The 23275-nt window shown below is 54.7% G+C and overlaps 9 protein-coding genes across 9 annotated transcripts; 3 read left to right on the plus strand and 6 right to left on the minus strand.

Annotated features, from left to right (window-relative positions):
* Positions 1-513: 513 nt before the first annotated feature.
* Positions 514-2225, minus strand: PHACADRAFT_251960 (uncharacterized protein). The gene is made up of 5 exons (XM_007393276.1): positions 2165-2225; positions 1760-2102; positions 1638-1705; positions 1040-1580; positions 514-973 (listed from the first exon to the last, which is right to left on the minus strand). The coding sequence occupies exons 1-4, from the start codon at positions 2168-2170 to the stop codon at positions 1554-1556; spliced, it is 444 nt and encodes a 147-aa protein (XP_007393338.1). The 5' UTR covers positions 2171-2225; the 3' UTR covers positions 514-973; positions 1040-1553.
* A 120-nt stretch (positions 2226-2345) lies between these two features.
* PHACADRAFT_251962 (uncharacterized protein) lies at positions 2346-3658 on the plus strand. Its single transcript, XM_007393277.1, has one exon. The coding sequence runs from the start codon at positions 3107-3109 to the stop codon at positions 3617-3619; it is 513 nt and encodes a 170-aa protein (XP_007393339.1). The 5' UTR covers positions 2346-3106; the 3' UTR covers positions 3620-3658.
* A 546-nt stretch (positions 3659-4204) lies between these two features.
* On the plus strand, positions 4205-5676 carry PHACADRAFT_88704 (uncharacterized protein; the record flags this gene model as incomplete). Its single annotated transcript, XM_007393278.1, has 6 exons — positions 4205-4407; positions 4459-4575; positions 4625-5098; positions 5151-5236; positions 5288-5493; positions 5545-5676. 6 exons carry the CDS (start codon positions 4205-4207, stop codon positions 5674-5676), a joined length of 1218 nt encoding a protein of 405 aa, XP_007393340.1.
* Positions 5677-5798: 122 nt separating this feature from the next.
* Positions 5799-6799, minus strand: PHACADRAFT_193135 (uncharacterized protein; the record flags this gene model as incomplete). Its single annotated transcript, XM_007393279.1, has 4 exons — positions 5799-6008; positions 6061-6542; positions 6596-6725; positions 6782-6799. 4 exons carry the CDS (start codon positions 6797-6799, stop codon positions 5799-5801), a joined length of 840 nt encoding a protein of 279 aa, XP_007393341.1.
* A 1112-nt stretch (positions 6800-7911) lies between these two features.
* PHACADRAFT_206854 (uncharacterized protein) lies at positions 7912-9112 on the plus strand. Its single transcript, XM_007393280.1, has 7 exons — positions 7912-8043; positions 8105-8134; positions 8194-8241; positions 8301-8441; positions 8517-8606; positions 8664-8696; positions 8753-9112. Exons 1-7 carry the CDS (start codon positions 7996-7998, stop codon positions 8873-8875), a joined length of 513 nt encoding a protein of 170 aa, XP_007393342.1. The 5' UTR covers positions 7912-7995; the 3' UTR covers positions 8876-9112.
* A 1044-nt stretch (positions 9113-10156) lies between these two features.
* Positions 10157-12380, minus strand: PHACADRAFT_206855 (uncharacterized protein). Its single transcript, XM_007393281.1, has 2 exons — positions 12080-12380; positions 10157-12029 (listed from the first exon to the last, which is right to left on the minus strand). The coding sequence occupies exons 1-2, from the start codon at positions 12255-12257 to the stop codon at positions 10516-10518; spliced, it is 1692 nt and encodes a 563-aa protein (XP_007393343.1). The 5' UTR covers positions 12258-12380; the 3' UTR covers positions 10157-10515.
* Positions 12381-15317: 2937 nt separating this feature from the next.
* PHACADRAFT_251967 (uncharacterized protein) lies at positions 15318-17774 on the minus strand. Its single transcript, XM_007393282.1, has 8 exons — positions 17441-17774; positions 17247-17378; positions 16929-17159; positions 16663-16839; positions 16424-16575; positions 16150-16284; positions 15950-16090; positions 15318-15826 (listed from the first exon to the last, which is right to left on the minus strand). Exons 1-7 carry the CDS (start codon positions 17496-17498, stop codon positions 15977-15979), a joined length of 999 nt encoding a protein of 332 aa, XP_007393344.1. The 5' UTR covers positions 17499-17774; the 3' UTR covers positions 15318-15826; positions 15950-15976.
* A 429-nt stretch (positions 17775-18203) lies between these two features.
* PHACADRAFT_251968 (uncharacterized protein) lies at positions 18204-19959 on the minus strand. Its single transcript, XM_007393283.1, has 3 exons — positions 18654-19959; positions 18522-18595; positions 18204-18466 (listed from the first exon to the last, which is right to left on the minus strand). The coding sequence occupies exons 1-3, from the start codon at positions 19830-19832 to the stop codon at positions 18382-18384; spliced, it is 1338 nt and encodes a 445-aa protein (XP_007393345.1). The 5' UTR covers positions 19833-19959; the 3' UTR covers positions 18204-18381.
* Positions 19960-20940: 981 nt separating this feature from the next.
* On the minus strand, positions 20941-21450 carry PHACADRAFT_251969 (uncharacterized protein; the record flags this gene model as incomplete). The annotated part of the gene is made up of 1 exon (XM_007393284.1): positions 20941-21450. A coding segment is annotated over exon 1 (362 nt), but the record flags the coding sequence as incomplete, so codon positions are not given.
* Between the last annotated feature and the right edge of the window lie 1825 nt (positions 21451-23275).

Raw genomic sequence — 23275 nt, forward strand, 5'->3', positions numbered from 1 at the left:
GAGATACGTGACTGTAAGTCCTCTGCTGCAGACTACCCCCGCGAGCGACTCCCGACACAACACACGTAATATTTAGGTACCTTGAGACAAAGAGACGGCCATCTGTCTCGGCCTCCTTACAGGACGCAACCATACGCAGCCTACGTCTGGCCCACAGCCTGGGGTGAGTACCGCACAGGCAGCCCTAGCTCACGGGATCCCGCTGACTCCGGTCCAGCTCTCAGCTGACAGAGGAGTGTGCCTGCCATGGCGCCCCAGCTCCCGCACGAACTGAGCGACTGCATCGTCGACTTTCTCCATAACGACAGCGTGGCATTGTCAGCGTGTGGCCTGACCTGCCGTGCCTGGCTCTCCGCCGTCCGATACCATCGTTTTTCGGTTACCCGTGTCTATGGCAGGCTTGCGCCATTCGCCGAGTTGCTCGCGTTCTCCCCAGACGTTGCTCCCTTCATCAGGACCTTCGAACTGCAAGGCTTCCCGTACCCACATGTTCGGCGGTACGAGCCCGAGGATCTGTTGTCTGTGCTGGACTGCCTGCCCTCGCTGCGCCGCCTTGCCCTCATCAGTGTGGAGCTTGACACAAATCTGGCCTCTGCACTCACAGAGAATGCGTCGTTCAGACGTATCTCGGGGCTAGGCATTCGCTGGTGTGTGGCTGAGCACACCATGCATGCGGTTCGCCTCCTCACTACTCCGGCCCTGGAGCACCTGGAAATCGACCGACTACTCTCTGATCTGAACGACTCGCACGCTAGCATTGATCTACCCACTCTGAAGAGTCTGAGCATAGCTGGTGTGCAATGGACGAACCACTTTTCAAGGTGCATCGTCGCGGGAAAGCATCAAATCCAGTCGTTTCAGGCTCTCGTTACCTGGCGTGCGGAGGCTGAACTCGTCGCCGAAACTCTGAGTATCCTGGGTGCATCGTTGGAGCACCTCGACATAAATATCGATGCTGAGGGCAACTTACAGGGTGAATACAACCTATTATTGCCCTTTGATATATCCGTCATAGCTTACAATCTTAACGTTTATGTAGCCGTACTCGACGACACAGGATTTTCACTGGAGGGTCTCTCCCACGTTCGCAGCTGCCGCTTACAGTTCGCCTTGCGGGAGATGTTCGTAGCTGGCAACATGTCACTACCCTGGATCAATAAGCTCATCATAGCTCAACTTTCGTCACCACGGCTAGAGAAGATGGCTCTTCGTATCCGAGCGGACAATGTGGAAGATCTGCGAGCTTTGGACTCTGAGTGCGGCGCACGGGAAGTCTCGGTCGTTCGCTTCGACGACCTGGCTATCTTGGACTGGGAGGGGATTTATGGCGCCATAGGTTCACGTGCGCTGAACTTCGCGGTTGAAGGACACGGAGACGCTACCCGGTTCCTAGAGAATATTTCCACGCGCTATCCTGGACTTAGTGGGTCGGTACGTTCGCACCACGTGCGTTAGCTGACATTCCTGGGAAGCAACATATGCCAATAGACGTGTGCATTAGAGCAATTTATCACCAACATGAGCTGGATGATGAGAGGTCAGCTAAAGCCCGTCTAATAAGGAGCAGCGGCAGCCTGGCACTGAACCACAAAGAACTCGTGAGCGATCGTTACGCAAACAGGTGACGTGACACGTACAGCCTTCAATTGTTCAAGATACCATGTACATGAAGGAAGGTCGGCCTTCTCGAGGCACTTAGTGAACTCTAAGAGAAAGAATAAGCTGGGAATGTCACGAATTGCATACGCGGTGGACTCGCCCTTGGCCTGTGTCTCGCAGCTGACACCTGAGGTCTGATAGTTCTGCGGCGGCGCTTGCTGGGCAGGAGCCGCGGGCTCTGCCGGTGCGTGACTCGAACCGAAGAGCATGTTGGAGATACCATGGCCAATGGTCGAGCCTACAGCGACGGAACCGGCGGTGGCAGCCATCTGGGAGAGCAAGCCGGGTCCTTGCGAAGAGGCGGCCTGAGCCTGAGGAGGAACCGGTGGAGCCTGGTGAGCTGGAGGCGCATGCGGGGCCGCCGCGGTATGCGCACCCCTCGTCTGAGCAGGAGCTGGGGCAGCGCGGGGAGCAGGAGCGGGACGGGAAGAGCGGGACTGGCGCTAAGAGATGGTTGAACTTGTGTGACAAGGTTTGGGTTCGTATGGGAGCATGAAGGACTTACAGGCATGGGGAGAGGCTGGGGGTGAGTACAGGCGACCTGAGAGCGAGCGAGGTGGTGGTCGACTTTCAAAAGGCGTCGGTGCCGTGGGCCTACGCGAGCAGAGGAATTTGAAGCCGAGCGGCTCCACGTGCGTCGAACAGCCACGTGGCTTCCACCGCGCTTTCGGGATTCCCCTCCGACTCCGAGCGTGTTTATTCCTTGACGAGAAATGTTCTCCTCGAGGTGCCACAACCTCGCTCAGCGGTCCTTGGCATGTCGTAGCACGCTCCTTGTCTATCCTTTCGCGCCGTCTCGAGCTGCCTTCTCAACGTCGGTCGTTGCGCAGCATAATACTTCGGCTGCCTCCAACGTTGCACAGAATGTTCAGAGCACTGCACAGTCGAGCACAAGCCCAAAGAACACGAAGAACATAGCACGCGCCCAGCCTCAAGAACACAAGAGATTGCATCAAGAGGAGCCGCAGCAGCCTTCACTCGAGGAGCAACTAGTACAGTTGGATAGACTCCATGGGCTAGAAGGCCAAATACCATACGATATATGGGCGCATCCATTGCAAACCTTCGGTGTGTAGCAACCGTCTACAATCAAAGCCAATAATCTAATATCGCGCAGACCTTCACGTTCCTGGCTGGTATTCAAAGCGCAAGAATGCCGGCCTCCTGGACCATTTCCGTAAATTATGGGCCACTCAAAACAACTTCATCGGGAATGTGGTGTCGTACGTATCTCCTCTGCGACAGGCTTCCTCCTGATTTCGAACAGTGTTTTGTAGGATGTACCGCATTGCGAAGTCACAAAGCTTTCCTGGTGTCAAAGTGCCTCGCGTATGGTCGACCAACTTGCTCAGGGTTCAGTCAACAGCATGGCTGAAGCCTTTCCTGAAAATTGCACTAGACACCTACAAACGGGTCAATCAGGGCTTCGCTGTGTCAGTCGACGGGAATGCTTACCTCGCACGGGTTGCTAACCCCTTCCTCTAGTGCGGACGACAAGTCCCTTAAGACCTTAACAGTCGGTGAATATCACGATCAGCTGCAAAAGCGTTATCGCAATCAGAACCCAAACCTCGTCTACGTGTGGAAATTCCATGGCGAGAACAAGCCGTGCAAGGTTCTCAGTATTCGTGCTATTGATGTTAACCTTAGTAGGCAACCACTCAAGTTCGGTAGCCGACTTGCTATCCAAGCTTGCGTAAAATTTGACACAATGCAGGTGAGTGCGTCGTCACAAGTAGCGTGGGGTCGGACTGACAGCCATCAGAGCCTAGAAGTCTTTACAAAGAAGGGCGACCGCGTTGCCGGTGATGGGACGCCAAAGCGCGTAGTCGAGTACCTCGTGCTCCAGAAGCGCATGTGGTACGATGCGCCTTGGACAATCCGTGAACAGCTGTACGAGGAGTTGGAAGGCCAGTACAGACTCAATCAAACGGCCGCACAGCGTGTCCGTATAGGGTAGTTCTGTACAGCGTTGCGTCGCTCTCACGAGAGAAATTTGGAACTTTTTTGTTACAAAAAATATGCGAAAACAGCCTGAAAAAATAAGTAAGAAAATGCCATATTTTTCCTCCCGGTATCTGGCGGCCCGGCGACTCGGCAACCCGGCAGCCGAGCCGATTGTCCGCCAGGCCATTGTCAAAGCGCCCGTGGCTGCGGCACCCGGCGGACAATCGGCTCAGCTGCCGGGTTGCCGAGTCGCCGGGCCGCCGGATACCGGGAGGAAAAATATGGCATTTTCTTACTTATTTTTTCAGGCTGTTTTCGCATATTTTTTGCGACCAAAAAGTTCCAAATTTCTCTCGTGTCTATATCGTCGTGTTCACTTATAGATTTAACTTCACACCCGCTCTTACTGTCCATAATGACGATGAACGGTCTGCAGTCGCCTTGCTATTGCGTATGCTCTTGAGCCAGACATCTAGTGGAGTCGGTACAGCCGGAGGTTTTCGGGGTCTTAGTCCCGAAGCGCACGATATCCGGGTGTTCGACGCGTCCGCACAAAGCGCTCCTGAGCGCACTTCTCCATCCCGCCAACTGCTTGGCTATGTTTCGCCTCTCATCTAGGTGTCTACGTAAGTCAGTGCCTGCAGTGCGAAAGGCTGCCTTTCCTTCTTTTCCCTGTAGTGCGCTGGCCTCTGCCCACTGCAGACATGCAAGTACCATAGCGTCACTGCCGAGCAAGTCTAGAGTCGGAACGATCTTCACTGCACTCATCCTGTTGGGTGCTGCGTCCACGGCATATGGGCTGTGAGTGCTCTCTTATTGCCTATAGTTTATAACATTGATGGCGACAGCTAGATACGAGTTCTATACCATGTTTACAATCTGGCCCAAGGAGGTCCGTGGAGACCTTCGGGCTGGAATTAAAGCAAGGAGTCAAGAGGATTTGGGATTGAGCGAACGTTTCTTGCGTCGGTGAGTTACATATTTTTTTTCTTCTCGGGGCGTTGACCGACATGTATAGTGCTTTAGACACCGCGCACAACTTGCCTCTTGAAGCGTTCGGTTCAGATCCTTATCTGAAGCTGTCCGGGATCGCAATCGCGCTAGCAGGCGTGCTTGAGGACAACAATAAGCCCAGAGAAGCATACGACACGTATGTTGACTCCCTCACGAAGCTACGCCAGGCAAGTGGACTTTCTAGCCAGGAACGTCTTCGAGCCGTCGCCGTCGCACATAAACTCGGCGAGATGGCGGAGACTTACCAGCAGCCTGCTATTGAGGAGGAGCAATGGCTCGTATATGCTGTCGAAGAGCTCCTACGGATACTTCGAGACGAGAACATCAGTACTCAGCTTGCCATGCCGACACATGACGCAGACGAAGAGCACAAGACTGTCATTGCGGAGCTAGAACTGCCGAAGTGGGTCGAGAAGACAGACGTCATTGCACCTTTGCAAGCGTTGGGAGCGTTTTACAACCGTACCGGAAAACAAGAGTGTGTATTTCCAGCATTTCCCGACTATCCTGCAAGCCTGACACGTCCATAGGTACGCCGTGCCATTGTACCTCTCCGCTTTGAACGTCCTCTTGCCACCGGGCAACAAAAACACGTCTGCTGAGAACAAATGTCGAGGTGTGTGCGCCGTGTTAAGTGATAATCGTGTCTCTGAATCGCGCTACGCAGGTGCTGACCTCATGAACAGCCTAGCGGACAGCCTGCTGCTTGGTGCTCCAACGCCAGAGCGGCGACACCAGGCAGAAGCGTGGGTTGACAGAGCACTCAGCACGATTGAGAAGACACAGCACGATAGCAAGAACGACCCTGAGGGATCAGTTCACTGTGAGCTGGTGTTAGCTGCTGCATTGTTCAACAAGGGTTCGATGCGCGAGGTACGCTACACGCAAGGCATCGGATCGCCGCAAGCTGACCAACAGTTACAGATGGCTGGCGACTTGGAAAGTGCGAAGAGCTCGTACCTCGAAAGCCGGAAACAGTCGTACTTGCTGAAACAGCGCGACGGCATCATTCAGGCTGACACAGCGATACGGAGAGTCGACCGGCTGAGCAAGTAGGGGAAGCTAAGGAATCTATTGCCGATAAATAGAATGGGGTGTGGATATCGTAGATCCCGCAACTAATGATATATCCAGGCAGACATAGGAACACACACATGCAGCTGATGCACATAAAGAGGTTACGAGTCTTCTGGGACGTCCTCGACGCGTGCTTGTCTGCTTTCTGGACGTGAGCTGCCTGTATCTGGGCTGACCGAGCGGACATCGATCTGCGTGCTCTTGCCGTTCGTCTCAATGGTCTGCCCCTTCTCTGACACCGCCTCCTTGCCCTTCTTCTTGCCCTTCTTCTTCGGGTGGTCCCATTCCCAAACCGGAATGAAAGACTCCACCTGTTTGCATGTAAGCATTGCACACACGTGGTACGTGGAGGGCTTTACTCACAAATCCGACGTCAGCAAACAGCTTCGGGAATATCCAGATGCCAGGACTCGCAGCGAAGAGGGTAATGATGTAGAATATGAGCCGGACGACTGCAATGGCGAAGAAGAGGCCGATGAGGCCCAGCACGGCAATGCTGATGTACCACACGCCGAGACGCATGATCGGCGGCCAGAGAGGGAACATGACGCCAGCGAGCATGACAGCGAGCATAGCGAAGCCGCCGACGTAGGTCATAAGCTGCGAACCTTCGTAGAACCATGCATAGTACGCGTCTGGCTGGAAGGATTGCTGAGGGTTGACATTGAGTAGCTTGGGCGAGCTAGATGCGGAGCCGCTTGGCTGACCGCGGTCAACACGCAGGTAGAAGGCGAAGGGAATTATTGAGCCGAGGAGTTTGTGCGCATCTTCTTCATTCTCGACCTTCTGGACGTTTTTTACTTTGGCATAGGCAGGCGAGAGCAGAGCCTTCACGGCAGCCTTGCCTGCACGAACGATGAGCATGCCGGGACATGTGGCACAGCTGGCAGGTACGCACCTTTGAAATAGTCAGCGCGCTTTCCATTCAAAGCCCCCACTCGGACTTTAATCCCAGCTTTGCTGCTACGTAGGAAGTTCACGACATTGCGAATGTCTTGTGGGGCTTTTGCCTGAGCATCCACCACGCCCTGGAACGCGTCAGTAAACACGGACGGTAGGCACTGCTATAAAAATGAGCACATACTCCAATCTGGGCGGACATTGAGCAGCACTTGCGGGGTAGCTGGCGGACGATACGAGGTTGGATGGCAAAGGAGAGATGTTGAGCTGGCCAGCGGTGAGGCTGGCTCGGGCAATTCACACCTTGGCCAAACGTGGCACGTGCTTAGTCAGCTGATCGCTGGCAGCGTGTAATGTGACCCCGGAAACCCGCGACCGTCATCTGTCCACAAGCATCGAGGATGTTAGAAGGCTTCAAGTGGGGTGAACCAGAGATTGCAGAATCGCTTGGATGCGGATGGAGCGCATATCTTTCTCCACAGTCAGCGTCATCGATGCTGCTCTCTGCCACCTCTTCAAGTTCATCGGAACAAATGATGTAATCCGTGGACAACTCTCTTCGACCGTTTTAACAGCCTTCTTAGCCCAAATGTGCTAATTTGACATACAGCACATGTGGGTGCAGTTTTGACATACCGAAGACTTGCGGCACAAGGAGAGAAATAGTCAGACCTGAGTACCATCGATACAGCTTCGATAATACAGCCACCCGCTAACAAATTCAAGCTGGTACGAGTACTTGGCTCGCAATCTTTCTCTAGTGCTACTCCTTACTCCGACCAGGTGGCGAGATTATTGACCTATCTCCCGGGGTTGATGGCGCGCAGTGCCTGAACATTTCGAGCACATCATTTGGGGTGAATATGACGACTCGCTTTACAAGTCAAAAGGTCGCTAACTCTAAACAGTCGCCCATCGGGGGTTTAATGTCTTCATCTAGTGATCCTCTCTTTGCATAAATTATGAGCTTATGTTCAAGGAGACTAATGAGCTTTTCAACGATCCTACGATCTCCACTCACCGAGCATAGTACATATCCATATCATCCTCCTGTATGATTACCGGCCTTATCTCGCAAATAGAACGTCACTTGGTCCTCTTCTGCCGAAGAACTTGCGAAGAACCCATCAAAAGAGCAGAGGGGGTGTAGGTGTGAGAGCGAACCCGATCGGAGCCGTCCTTGGTGATGACAAGCGGCGCCGGTGACAAGTAAGTATAGGTAAGTTTGTACCGCATGTCCTTAGCAGCCACTCCGGGCTGAGAGCTCTGCTCACACCGCCGTTAATGCACGACGACCACAAGATATTTCACTATATACCTACCCCGGGAGCTGTTATATAGTGAGCAGCATCTCACAAGCTTCCTGTCACTCGTTCACTGTCCTTTCTTCACTGAAACATGTCCCAAAAGTCGTTCTTCATTCGCCCGGCGGTTGTCGACGATGTGGTATGCAGATCTTGATTTAATTGGTGCTCTTGAGCATGTCTTGTTGCTCACGGCTTCTCAGGACGCCATCTTGAAATTGGTCGTCGACCATGTACGAATCGCAAGGCTTTGATGTCCCAAATAAAATCGACTAAAGCGTCCTTCTGCTAGGCGGCCTACCTGAAAGCTGCAGACCAAGTAAAAGCGACGCCTGAGCTTGTGAGAGGTGCCTCCAAATGCCATAGACTACAGTTCTAACACCGCAAGCCGCCATTCAGTTGCGAAAGAATTTCTTTGAAACACCGTATGCTCATACCTTGCTCGCCGTCGTCGGCTCTCGCGAGGCGCCCGGCGAAGTCATCGGGTTAGCCATCTACTGCCACAACTTCTCTACATGGCTTGGCAAGCCAGGCGTTTCCGTATGTGCAGAACAGCAATCGCCCGACTGCTCGCGGGACTCGTGCTGGGCGAGTAAGCTGACTGGCCTTGAATAGCTCGGAGACATATTTGTCTCAGAGGCATACAGGAGCTATGGAGTCGGCAAGGCCTTTTTCGGCGAGCTTGCCAAGATAGCTGAAGCGAAGGTGAGGGAGGCAAGAACACGGAGCACGGAATACTCACTCTTTGCTGCTCACCACCAGGACTGTGCGCGTCTCGACTGGGGAGTGATGAAGGTGAGAGCGGTGTCAGGACGCGTGTGACACACTCGTTGACTCTAACGGTACCTTAGTGGAACCAGCCAACCATTGACTACTATGAGAAGAAGCTCGGCGCGTCCCCGATGTCAGAATGGATGGGGATGAGGTTAGAGGGCGAAGGTGTTGCGAACTTGAAGAAGTTTGCCCTGCAATGATATAGACAACGAGAGCCCTGCTTAAACGGCTGGCGGCTGACTTGCATGGTACCGGGCAGCGGAAGCGGTATCCACAGGCGCCGCTGACATGGCCAGAAAGCGAGATTAGGATAGATTAGTTCAACAGGGTCGTACCTCAGGCGGCCAGCCTGGGTAGATAATATATGTCTGATAGCTGTCGCATACGTGCACGCAGGGAAGCATACTATCAGGTCAGCAACGGGCCGTCCTTCTCGTGAACCTCGACGGAGAAAATGCGGGAGATGGACGGACACTCCGCCCGTTATACGCAGATTGTATGATAGACGTGAGCGCGTAGGTCGCTGACGCCACGTCTATCACGCGTACCTTCTCTTTACGCATTTTCTTGGTCGTGATAGTCCAATCCAGACCCCATCGCTCGCGTGGTGGTGGCACGCAGCTTAATAGAATGATCGGATTACGAAAGAAACAGGTCGAGGCCTGGCACGTCAATGCATATGGGATAACGGACATGCTGTCTTACCTCGTGAACCAGCAAAGCCAGCTCGTCGTTTTCCATCTCGCCCGCACCACAGACCTTCCGGTAAATTGTGTTGCGGACTTGCCAAAGTAATGTATGCGAGACCGCCGGGGATAGCGGGGTCACCAGGTGCGTCGGCGACCGAGCACGGGTGCGATGCGTTTGTGAAAGATGGGGGAAAGAGGCTTACGTGCGCCGCCCTCCACAGAAGCTGTGGCCCTGCATGAGATGATAATCCCCAATTTGTAGTTCCACCTAACATCCCTGTGCAACGTTCGGCTGGACGGTCTGAATACCTTCTTTGAAATTTGAGCGCCTGCGAAGTTCGCACCAGAGGTCTTCGCCGCAAGATGCCAGGAAGCGATTGCCAGTTCAAAGTACTCTCCGCGACCTTACGAGTGTGACCGCTTATCCCTCCTGCTGCGTGCGAAGCCACGATCGATACGACCCTGCACCTACAGCTCCCGCCAGATAGCGGAGCCAAGGTTCGGCGAGCAAAAATAGCTCGCAGGGTGGCAAAATCCGTCACCGCTCTACCGAAGGCACGTTCGCGCTCTCACCATACCATAGCGGGCGACCGTGATCCGTAGCCGGATCGGGGTGGCCTAAAACCAAAATTTTGAATATTTGAAGGTCAAACGTTACGTTGACGTTGAACGTTTAAACGCTTAAACCGGGGCGGTCCTCCTGCGAAGATGAGAATGAATGATGAGAGCGAACGAGTTTGCAATCGGCGGAGGCCGGCGGACTTCCTGCTTTCTTGTGGCGTGTCAGCTGGTGATATATTACAGAAACGTTGACAAGAGAGCTGGCTTTAATGACTTTGAGACCCACAGTATTTCATATGATGTGAGCGGGTCTATAACACGTCTATTCTCCAAAAGTACAGTGTCACATGGGAAGGGAGAGCTAGTGCAAGGACAGCCAATGCAGAGGGTGGCAAGTATGCAAGAGTTGCAGATTGCTTCTGGGGTTCAGCGGGTAAGAGAGTGCGATGCTGAAAGGGCCTAGGAACATGGAAAAGAGCGGTATAAGCAGCAGCGACATAAACGCAGAGTCAAGGAATTAGATAACTAGTAGAGGCCGTCCTATGATATTCATATTCCACAGAGAGCAGGGCATAGAAGTACGGCCGGCGCTACGAGTTGGCACGGTTCCAGAATTTCCAGCGCATTTTCTTCAGTCGTAACTCTACGGCTGAGGAGTCCTCCGACGAATTGGCAGAGGGAGACGCTGGGATCTGCTTGCGTGGACTGTACGCGATATCCTCCGCCCCATTCTCCGCCCCTGATTCTTCCGAGTCGGGAGGTGTTGGAAGCCCAGCAAGGCTTGTGATGGTGTCACCCTTCGCCAAGGGGCTGCGTGGGCTTGTCGACCGCAAGGAGCTGGGAGTGACCGGCGCAGAGGATGGAGGTGTCGACGCCGTGGATGCCATGCTATTCTGGCGCGGGAGGCGTCTTGCCTTCGGTGGGGTAGAGCCCATATGACCAGGGTCAGATTGGCTGACGACCACGGCGGGCGCGTCGTCCACAAGAAGCACTACATCAGACGCCTGCGTGAGTAGCGCACGTGGGGTGACGCGGGTGACCAGAGCACGCGTCCGGTCAGACTGTAGATGCGAAGGTAAATCGTCCCCGTCAAGAGAGCCGCACAGGACAAGCTCGGCAAGGGTGCAGTCAGATGAACAGGAGCCGTATGGAGAAGTGCTTGTTGCACTCGTGCCCGTGCTAAAAGGTCTCCCCAGGCTGCGCGCAGTCATGATGTACGGCTGCAGGCGGTCCGTCAAGTCATCACCCGCGCCATGGAAATCGAGGGTAGTGGGGCTTCCGAAAGACAGAAGGAATGCTTCCAAGCCCTGGACCAATTTAGAACGTGCGAATGAATCCAATGAACGCGATTCCGCAGGCAGAGCGTGGATGAGGTGTGCTTTGGTGGGTATTGGTGATACTGAGGTCAGCGAGTCCCTGCTGTGGTTGGGTGGCGTGGGTGGGCAGTATACTGACGTCGAGCTCTTCGGGCCCATAATGGACTTGCGCCTGCCCCTTTCTGAAGGAGGGGATCCACTTGGCACGAGGAAAGGTCTACTGATCGTTGTGACAAGGATTGTCTGCTTGAGTAGTGCCTTGTCCGACACTTCGCTCGAAAGGAAATTGATGAGCCCGTCGAACGGACGTTGCGACGGGTCGGCAGCAGGGAGAGACCTCTGACGCGTTCTGCCAAGAATTCGCGAGGAGACGGAGCGAGGGCGGCCAGGACGGCCAAACTCGAGAGTGGAGATCGAGGCCCGCGGGTCGGCGGAGAGTTGAGTAGTGGAGGATCTCGGGGATGATGGAGTACTATGAGTGCTCCTGAAGCGCAGAATGGATGGCGGCGTAAGATAGTCGAGACCGTCATCTTCTTCTTTGAGCTCTGCTGTGCCGTATCCGCCATACTTCCGCCACAGCCGGGCGACGCGCTCCGCCCATTCGAGCACGTTCACGAAGCGTACAGCGCCTGCCTGCTCTATTGCCAAAGGGCCGTCAAGGCGAAGCATACGAACGGTGGGGAGTGCGGTATGGGGAATGATCGGTGGCTCGTGGCTAGCAACGATCAGGAGAGAGTTGGCAAGATGCTTCGAGGTCAGGAGCGCGTCGAGGTCCTGCGGTGACGGCGCTTCTACGGAATCAGCTCCTCTGGGGGAGGAGACAGGACAATGCACTTACCACCGAGCACCAGGATGACATCTCGCCTGGCCTGTGAGGCCGCCGAGGGCAGTGAATCTGGCCTAATGAACCAGGGCTCGCGGACAGTCGCGGCGGCGAAGGGGTCGATAGGGAATTTGGGCCTGAACGTGTCGGAGGCGCGAGCTTTTTGGGTGCGCCGTCTGCTCATGGAGGCCATGGTGGTGGACCTGCGCAGAAAGGGAGTAGCAGGGAATGGAGACAGAGGAGGACATATAACCAGCCTCGGCGCGCGGTTTTGTCGTCATTCCAAGCTGTGGTACCGAAAGGCTGGTGTGTGTGCGCCGCAAGCTGTCCGCTGCCGAGCGCTCAAAGCCGAGAGGCTTCACCCGGCGCTGTGGCCCGGGATCTAAACTCGGACTTTTTCCTATTTCGGCACCGCTTCCCGCGCATCACCGCCGGCGGGCTCTCAGAATAGAGACAGCCCGATCTCCCAGCGGGTCGCAGGACTCTCTGAGAGCGCATCTCCCAGGAATAACGACGCAAATATTCTGCAGAGACTCTCTCTCTCCATAGCCATCTCGATGCTCCCGCCTGGCGCACGTATACCCAACGATTGGTGTCTCTAGATGTGGGGAGGGGGAGGGCGGATACTCGGTTCCTAATCTAAGGCCTTCCACAAAAAACGCGGTACTGTTTGCGGTGCGATGCTGTCTCACAGTTCACAGTTCATGATCTTGTCCCCTCAGCCTCGCTCAGCTCAGGGCAATCTCCCAGCAGGCTGTGCGAGAGTGCCCTGGCCCGCTCCCGCTGAACGTCGCTTGTGTGCCTCGTCGTCTTGCGGCTTATTCACGGGCGGGGTACCAGTGACACCTTTCCGAAGAGCTGTTCAGTAGCGCCGGAGCATGCGTGTACGATCCTCTGAACAGACGTGTTCACAGCAAGGGTCACGGTACTGGAGAGAATCATCAACCGAGCGGCTCGTTATCGTCGTACGTCTTTAATAAACCCAGCCTGGCGGAACAACCGTGCAGTGGCATGAACTTGGGAGGGAAGCACTGAGTAAGCGACATCCCGCCCGAAGAGATAAAATAATGCATCGTTGCAATGTCCCGTTGCGCGAAGGGGATGGCTGAAGAGGACGACTTCCATCCAGTTGTGACAACGCTAGGGTCCGTGCGGCATGCGGCCGACTGCTCGTCGTGCCATCCTCTCAGCCTCCGGTTTGCAGAGCCTAGGAAGTCTGAGTCATCTCCGTTTCAGTCGCATTGTATGGCACCAACGTCTCATGTATATGCTTCACTTACACGTCTCAATAGTTCTGTGGCGCCCATTAGCTCACGGTCCATCACCACAGGATGCCTTAGCGAGCTATCTGATGCTTCTGGTCTCCCATCCCTTGTTGCGAATCCCTGACTTTCAAGCTTCGAGGTCGCTACATTGCCCGAAACGACATCGCTTGCGTAACTTCTGTGAGGTTTTCATATAAGAAGGTGCGTATGTCGCTTCGCAACGCCGCCCAGCATTCAAACTCGTTCAGGATATCCGCTTCGCGCTTGAGAACCCGCTGGACATCTCCTGCAATGCGCGACGCCCAACATTCGCTCAAATCTACCCACTTGATACGCTCAGCCTCCCAGGCCCTCAACTGATGCTCAGCGGGGTTGTTTTCAATATCGGCGGTAACTCAAGGTTCGAGCGTCCTCCGAATTAAGTCTGACGTGCTGCTCGGCATCGAGAGGCAGGATAATGCTCGTCCCTGCATGTGTCAATCGTCCCGCATCCCCGCGGCGCATATCACCCCAGAGATATTAGCCAGGCGGACGTAGCCTATGCCAACGTTCCGGTCAATCCGATCAATGCTGTATGCACTGCATGCCCGTTCCCGACAATACTAGTGCCGCTCCAGCTGCTATCTCGGAGGCATACATATCATCGCAAGAACACTCATGTCATTTTGCGCGCAGATGGACACCGGTGGGACAGGATAACTGTGCGTTAAGACAGGTACAGGCACGGTTAAGCTCAACGTTCAGCACCAGGCAGTGGCAGGCCACCTGGACGAGCTGTGTGTCCTGTGGTGCTGCAGCAACGAGCTCGTTCGCAAAGTTCTGCCACTCTCTCTTGGGTCTGCTACATGGGTCATAATCAAACGTTCGGTACCGGCGAGCATCATCGCGTTAGGGTATGCATACACCTGTGAGTAGTTAACATATCTAGGCGGGCATAGAGGCCTTACTAAATGACTTCGTGGTGCTCGCAGATGAGATCTTCCGTCGTGCTGCAGGTTTCTGACCATCTACACGAGAAGTTTAGAGGTCGTATTCTAGTCCCACCAGCATTTTGTTCAGTTGCGTCCTCGGTGCCTGCGGGTACTTCAATCGTATCGTCACTCATTCTACTACTATTCCTAAATTTGCGTCGTGTTCGAGTGGTGCACAGTCGAACTGCTCGAATCTACCGATGCCGCGCTCAGCAGTTCCTCTGCAAGGTACTTTCCATCCCCAGTCACTGCGAATCCGCTTCGTCCTGCGCGGTCATATTCGAACGGGGAAGCCCTCTCATGGCTGGAAGCTGTCGAGGGCGCCTGAGACCTGACAGGCACATGCACCACGGCTTCCTGTTAGTTGGCCGTTCGATGATTTGCGGTCCCCCTACCCGGCTCCGCACCTGGTGCACTATGGCGAAGTCGCGCTTCGCGTACTGCGCTTGCATCGTCTCCCCAAGCAGACCTGATGCGGGACATTGACGCCACAAGATCCATGTGCAGCGCAAAGTAATCTCCGAGCCCACTCTCTCGTCTTCGCGTCTCAGCCACGATGGCATGTTCTTGAAAAGCAGGCCGGCCCCGGATGCGGATTGAGGATCGGGTATGGAGTGAGTAGCTGATAGTAGGTGTGTTTCTACTTTTCATGCTAGTGCAGAGCCTTGATCTCGTTCTTCGCCCGTGTTCGGACCATGTCCCGGAATAGTGCGACGAAGTATGTGTGGCCACGATTGGCAATGAAACGAACGTCTCTCTACCTTGCCTATACGGCCGTCGCCTTTTTATCTGAGGAGAATCGTGAAGCGCGTAGCACACGCCATCTTGGCGAGTTCGGGTAGAGCTCTGAGGCTTCCTACAAACGCTTCGAGATTGCATTAAAATGGTTGCGTATCTTTGTCCATGACGCGATGCCCAGTGAATGACTGACGAAGTCTCTTGACGGCACCTGCTACCACATCATAAGTCTTATTGACAACTTGTGCGCTCGCCACAGACAGAAAGAAAAAGGAAATTGCGATTCGATTGTACGATACTAGTAATTTGATCACAATATCGTCAGAAGCAGTGCAGAGCCGTGACCAACAAGTCTGGTACAGCGATGAGGAGATCGTGAAATCAGTGGCGGAGAAGTATATAGGATTGAGAAAGAGGTAAGAGAAAGGACTACACTATCGCGATGCGGGTCCCATAACTCTTGTGCAGACGTGTGGCAGCGACGCCGAGATGCAGGATGCGGGAAGGTTGGAGAGGCTTGGATATAATAGATAGGATAGAGCGGCTATAAACACGGATAACGGGGTGGTAGAGGAAGAATATGGATATGTGAATGAATGTATTTGAGTCGGATAACTTTTGCGAGAGAAGAGATGAACACGGGCGAGATGGCACCCACCCCACTACAGAAGATGGGGAGGTGACGTTTCTGCTCGCTTTTTCCGCTCCGTCTAGTCCGCGAGTCCATTACTAGCCACCACCGATTCTTCACCTGTCAGGGCTATAACGTCCACCCACCCAGCCCGAGCCTAATCCGTATTCACACCCATAAGGTGACGAAAAGTGAGAAAAGAAAGGATCGTGAGAACAGGGCCAAGGAATGTGTGCACAGTTGACATCGGGAGCGAAGGGGATAAGGCGAAGGCACTGACATCTTGTATGGATTTCGGCGAGTGATCTCAGCCCATCTTGCTGGCATCCTTCTTCTTCTGCTTGCGTGGTGGGGTGTTAGGCCGTCCCATGTTCACGCCGCCGTATGGATACTTCGCCTTCTTCTCCGCAGGTTTCAATATCTGTGGAGCACGCACGCATCAATCACGGCCTGTTCCTGATCGATGATAGTATAGCGTACCTGGAACGAACAGAGTAGCGTCTCGTCCACGCTCATCATCGCACCCGCGTTATCGAATTCACCACAGTAATTCGGCGCTGAGAATAGTGTGACAAGGTGTCGTTTCGCAAAGAATTCGTAGCCATCCTCGACGACCTAGATAAAGCGCCCAAATGTCAATAGGAGATCCGGGTTGCAACAGAATGTGACGCCGCCACGAATGAGTCAGACACTGACGTAGCATCCAGACTGGCAGCGCGAGAATGCAGAGCAGACAAAGGGACGAGATACGCACTTGGTGAGCTCGACATATCAGATCCATGTCATGCTTCTGCAGAAAACGTGACACTACATCCGGCCCAAACGTGAAGGATACGCCTCGGTCGTTCTCTGACCATCCTGTAATGTCTTTGTCTGGGTCGGACCATAGAAGGTCGCACAGAAGTCCTATTCGTTCAGTGCATATCAGCACCGGCTGCTCGGCTACTCAAACGGGAGAGCGGGAGGGGGAGGCGATCCTAGGGAAGCACATACCGGTATCCGGGACATCCGTGGGTCGCATGACTCTACGAATCTGCTCCATTGACTGCAGGTCAGGGGAGAGACCACCGTGCATGGTAAAGATTTTCTCGTCGATGATGGCTGCGATTGGCAGGCAGTTGAAACAGTCGGTGAACGTTTTCCAGAGCTTGATGTTGTATCGCCGTTTGCCTGGTCATCGTCGTAGAGAAAAGCATCAGACGCGCCGTCACCGTGCAAGGCGACAAGGATCTCGAAATAAGGCAGGGAAGATGACGTACATTCGTCGTAGAAACCATAGATACGGTTGATACTCGCACACTCATGGTTGCCCCTCAACACAAAGAAGTTTTCCGGGTACTTGATTTTGTATGCGAGGAGGAGACAGATGGTTTCGAGCGACTGCTTGCCACGATCGACGTAATCACCCAGGAACAAGTAGTTAGCTTCTGGCGGGAATCCGCCGTACTCGAATAGCCGGAGGAGGTCGTAGTACTGCCCGTGAATGTCACCTGTGGGAGATCCATGCAAGGGGGATGAGCACCGAGTGAAAGGACGCGACTGAAAACGCCCTAGGAGACAAAAGGTGGGACACGTACCACATATCTTGATCGGTGCTTCCAGCTCGAGCAAAATAGGCTGGTTGATAAAAATTTCCCTCGCTTTCGTGCACAGATACTTAATCTCGTACTCCTGCAGCTGCACAGGCTTGCCTGGACGGTTGCCGCGGACTATATGAAGGGCCGAGGTGGTCAGGAGACGAGCTGCATCGGCAGTGCTAGGGACAGCTCACCTTCTAAGAGACGGTCAATAACCGAGTCGAGATCGATCTCCGTAGCGGTATCCGCCATTACAACGTCTCTTTGCTAGAGGTTGTGGATCTTGTACGTGTACTTTGCGAGTCGTACGGTCGTCACAGTCGAGAACACAAGCGTGGGGGAGCTGGGGGATCGGTGCGGAGTAGATGCACCCGGCGATGTGAGACCTGGTACTATCTGAAGCCGACGTTACGGGTTTTACGGGGAGGAGTGTAGAGGTGGAAAGGAAAATGTCGATGGTCAGCCCGCTGCCGACAAAGTCGAGAAAAGTGCAGAGATGAGTCGTAAGCTGCGGCCTAACACAAGTGATAACGGGCGTTCGATGAAGACTGAATCCTGAGCTGCAACGCGGATGCGCCGTGCGATACCGAGCGGAGTTCCAAGAATAATCAACTCGTTAATTGTCACGGTCACACAGCACTTCACTCAGCTCTGATTGCCTAATAATAAAGAGCTTATCCATTATTAATGCTCTATAGCTCTATACTAGTATGCGTCACAACAGCTGCAATTGCTATAGTACTCGAGGCTGTGCAAGATTTTCGAGCCCCGCCCCCAGGCCTAGAACATGTCTCATCCTCCAGCTCTTCTGTCCGTCACGCACAGGGTTCCCACGAGTGCATATAACCCAAAACATATTACAAGAAAGTACAACAAGTAATCTAATCTCGCCCCATACTGTATCTCATCAGAAGCGAGGGCAGCAGGCGTGCACTAAGAGCGGGGTAGCAGCTAAGAAAAGAAGTAGCAGAAGCGAGGTAGTACAGAGCCGTAGAATGTCAAATGAGGTGATAGCACATCAGAATGGGTTCGTAGGAAATAGACTAGTGGCGTGAGATATCGTGTCTTCGTAATTACGTAGCCTGGGGAGACTACGATCCGGCATAGCAGAGTATAGACATGTATGGGGGGACGATCAAGAAGATGCACCTGGACGGGAAGTGGCGCTCCCTTGGCCTTGCGCTTCGCCCTCAGGGCGACGCGGCCTACGGCGCCGACGTCTGCATCACAAGAGCATCAGCAGTAGTATGGCATAAACGCCGCGAACTAGCCCACCTTGGAAACATGGGGCCCTTAGGCATCGGTCGCTCATCTAGGTCTAGTGAGATGTTGGTGGCGGCTTGGATTCCCTATAAGAGTAGGTCGAATGTCAGCTTCCGCTGCCACGCAGATATTCGTATCACTAACCTCGATCCATTCAATGACGTTCGGTACGTCCTGCGCCTGCAACAAGAACTGCTCGCCCTCCATACGCACACGGATGACATTCTTGCGCTTGAGGTAGTCGCTGGCAAGACCACTTTCCGCATGCTGCAGGCTGTAATTGCGGACCAAGTTCCTGAAGTCGGGCTCAGGGATCGGCTCGTGGTTGCAGCTCGACAAGTTCGTAAAGTGCTTGACCGAAGGAACTGCACCGCTGCTTTGTCTTGACAGCGAGCCGCTGTACATGGTCGTGGCAGAGGTATCCTCGGACGACAGCCGTCCACGACGGCCCGACGACAGAACCGACGATGACGCAGCTGGTGACGGCCCTGATCGCGCAGAATCTATACTCTGCCTTCGGGAAGCAGACGTCGGCGATGTTTGCTCTTCTCCACGACTCAAGTCGAAACTGACCCCTGAACGCGAACCGATATTGCCATGCAAATTCTGCTTCTCGTGACGGTGTCTCGGATGGAGAAGGCTGCTGAACATCGATCTCGAATGCGAAGTCGACGACGACGTAGAAGCCGAAGGGGATTCTGCTCGGCTTTGCGAAGACTCTCCCTGTGCACCGTCACCAGGCTTGACTGGATCACTCCCATTTCTCTCGGCGTCGCGAATGGCGCCAACACGGATGCCTCCCGAAGGACCGACTGTGGTAGGGTCGATGGTAGTTTTGTCGCCTACGCCCACCGTGCGCTCCCACCAGTCTTCGACGACACCGTTATGTACGCGGTAAACCTTGAACATAGATCCCTCGAGGATGCAGAGTGCGCGCTTCCATTTGCGGTCCCGCGCCTGGAATCCCGGAGCATTGAACTCCACCTTCCGCGGCATGATGGCTGCTAGGTAGATCGTGTTCGTATACTGCGGGAGCTGCTCTCTACCCTCTTCCTCTCGCGGCACAATAGGCGGTGGCAGTGGCCGTTGCGCGCCGAACGTCGGATACGGCGGCGGTTCTGACGCCGGATTATACGTAGGCAGGGAGCGCTGCCGACGCAGTGTGGGAGTGGGCGCCCCTGCTTGCGCCGACGATTCTGCTGGCTGCGGTACGTCACGAGTCGTCGCCAAGGAGTAATCAGGCGCTCGACTTTGCCTCTTCTCTGGGACTTGCATTTCGCGCTGCTTTTCCCGCTTACGGGCAACCGAAAGTAGGTCAACCATGCTCTTTGACGTCTGCTGGTACAATCCCGGTCGCGGCGAGTCGTGTGGTATCGGGACAGTTTTCGACAGAACTGCACCCTCTACGAAATCCGTCGGACGCGGTGTGCGCACCGGATCCCGTGCCGACTGCTTTTCGGGAGACCGCGAAGAGAAATAATCAGCATTCGGTGCGCCGTTGGTGGGCGTTTTGCGGAAAGCGGGGATAGGAGTACGGAGGATGTCTGTGGGCACATGTGGTTCCGTGGGTGTGAGGTGGACGGCATCGCGGTTTGCATCAGACGGTCCAGCAGCTGGGGGGGTCGACGTCCCAAAGGCAATATCAAGGCGAGAAGTGTCGATGCCAGGTAAACGCGGGCTACGAGAGAGTGATGGCGGTAATGGCGGTCGTACCCGCCTGCCCATGCTAGGGCCCTCAGTAGTCGGCGAGCTCTCCGAGTCACCCTCATCCTCACTCGCATGGGCGGCATGCTCGGACATGGACTCTTCTTCCTCGTCCTCCTCTTCCACCATCTCGTCCATCTCGTCCAGCGCCGCATTGCCGTGGTCTGCGCCAGCCGCGTGTCCCTCGCCGGGCCCGCGCATGGGTAGAGCAGGCATACTCCGAAGACGCATGGGACTACCAATTTGGGCAGCGGTTGGCTGCGGAACTGGGGTCATCGGAGGTAATGGAGGAAGGGTCAAAATAGGCGTAGGACGCGGCGCGATTGACGGGGTGAGCCGTACACTACCCTGAGTCGCATACCGTGCCATCATCGGTGGGGGAAGCGACGCAAGACGCGGGTGGATGGGCTTTGGCGTTGAGCCGTCGGCTGGGATCGTAAACTGAGGGCTGGTTGGTGTCGGGGTGTTAGCATTAGTGATGGGTGTGCCGGTACCAGTAACAATTATGGAACGAGATGGCAACGACTGCGAACGTGCCTGAAAAGTGCTGGCGTCCACTGCCGTATATTGTTGCAGTGGTGTAAATGAACCGTATGTCATAGGCGGCGTAAGCGCAGTGACTGCGGGGGAAGGTCCTGACGATGATTCGCTAGAGACATCCTCATGTGCACTATGAAACGTCTGTAGGTTCGAGGTCCTTGAGCATCGTATGATGAATCAAAGGGCAAATACTCACATCTGAAGAGCTCCGCGACGTGGACTCCGTCACATTAGAAACTTCACTCTTGCTCGGCGTAACCCCGTTAGAGGGAGTGATGTCCTTCTTGGGGGGCATATAGCGCGAACGGAATGGGTTTGTGGAATGCTCAGGCCGGGGGATACCGTCTAGTGCCACTTGAGTCGGGCCCAAAGCAACAGCTGGAAGCCCGAGAATGCCATGGGACTGCGTGTTGCAATCGGGAGTGGAACTCGAGGCGATTGGAAAAGTCGGCCGCTGACCGGAAACCTCGCTAAAGGGCTGCACAGGATGAATAGAGCTTGTTGGTCGGCTGTCGTGTTGACTGGGCGATCCCGAGCTGTCCGAATGATCTTCATTGTCGGGGTTAACGCTGAGGACGGGCTGGGACATGCCAAACGGCTTGTTGGCTACTGGGCTCAAATCCATAGAGCGCGCACCCCTAGGTGTGGCGACCGTTGAGCTCTTTTTGTCTTCACTCTTGCGTCTTCCGCTCTTGACGAGGGTGACTCGCTTGAGAAACATACTTGTCTTGCTCTGAGAGAAGGTTGTGCAGAGTCGACCGAGCACAGGCGCGGTGATTGGCAGCACAGGTCAGAAAACGATACCGTGGGACAGACGAAGCTACAATGGCTGCTTACGAGGAACTGAGACTTGCGCATCTCTCCCATCTCCGACGCCATGGAGAGCGGTCGAGGGCGCTCCTCGACCAAGACAGTGCGCGTGCTCGCCATTGCAGTAGAGGCCGGGGGTGCAGCAGCAGGCTAGGAGCAGAGGGAGGGAGCTGTGTCCTGAAAAGTCCGAAGCAAGGATGAGGCCTTTCTAGGACCGGAGCGGGGGGCGTCGGTCAGCCTGGGTTTGGGTCTGCTTCTCGCGGGGGTGATTGATTGGCAAACCGGAGGCGATTGGCTTCTATACACGCCCACAGGTCTCTGGACCGTTAACAGGGCTGCAGCAGAGGTAGTGATATGTAGAAGAGAGTAAAGGACATCCAGGCCCGATTGTTTCAGACGGCGGGGCGTTGGTACAAGTTTAGCATTTGACTTGACGGAGGCTGGAGCGCGGGCAGCCGGAACACAGCTCTCCACTCATCGCGCCGCGTGCTGCGGCTCGCACTCATTCATTCCTGGCCTGTACGCTCACGCTCGAGCTCTTTCCTGACAGTCGCAGGTGTTCTCAGAGAAAGCCCATCCCAAGTGTCGCTCTCACAACCAAGCCCGCGTGTGCGTCGGTGTTTCGGGCTTGACGGACGGACTCGGCCCAGCCGCCACAGCTGGCGCGCGTCTTGTTCTTCCTGCCGCTCCAAACTCATCCGTCCATGACCTCGTCTGTAACATCATGTTCCGTGTGCTACCATTTCCAGAGCAATAATAACGATCCGTGCCCAGCCGATAGCTAACTCTGTGGATCCTCCCACCACTGTTGGAGTATGACCGGCATTCACAGGGCGCTTCCGCACTACCCTTCGCGTTTGCAAATAGACTCGACGTCCAGGATCATGTCCATGGTTAGCTGTTTACCCAGGCTCGTCGGCCCGGGTCCAACGAGGGCAGTAGAATATAACCATTGCTTACAATTCTTGACAGAGAACCTGCATAGCCATGTGCAAGGCAATACGGAACATTTTATCTGTACATAAATGTCTCTCTGCAGCGCTGACAGTTTACCAGGGTCATGCGCTTCTCGGGTGAGCGCAACTCCCGCGACATGATACCGTGGCCTCATGCATGCATGCCATGTTTGAGACAGCAGCGCAACATCCTTCAAGACCCATGAATTGGTCTCGGACGCCATGTATGGCATGAGGGGACGAAATTCACTCAGGCTGCGGGATGGAGAGCTGCTAGATGCGCTCATTAGCAGGACTGGTTGTCGTTGGTGCGTCTGCGTACATTGAAATGCAAGGCTGATGGCCCGAGGGCCTGCTGCGTGACTCCTATTCCAACCGAATGAGCAGTTCCCGAGATGTGGGAGCTCGACGCGGCCGGCTTGCCGAGCTGGACCTGAAGGCCTGACGACCAGCTGGAGCCTGCATTTTTAGAATTGGCTCCTCAGTGTGACGCACTACAGACGTAATGTGAACTCAACAGGCATAATAATCTGCAGAGAACAGCTGCCTACTTTTCGCGCATATGCAATTGCGAAACGCACATAACACGTGCACGCACAACCCACAAAAATATTCTGACTATTGAATATTAATATTGATACCCTCTGGCGAGCGCCGCCACTCGACTATTAGAGGAGTGCGAAGATTTGAGTGAGCACGTACATAGGGCATGACGTCAGAACATACTAGGGTGTTTCGGGATCTGCGCAGCATGCG

The sequence above is a fragment of the Phanerochaete carnosa genome (genome assembly GCF_000300595.1).
Source record: "Phanerochaete carnosa HHB-10118-sp unplaced genomic scaffold PHACAscaffold_3, whole genome shotgun sequence".
In the NCBI taxonomy this organism is placed as follows: Eukaryota; Fungi; Basidiomycota; class Agaricomycetes; order Polyporales; family Phanerochaetaceae; genus Phanerochaete; species Phanerochaete carnosa.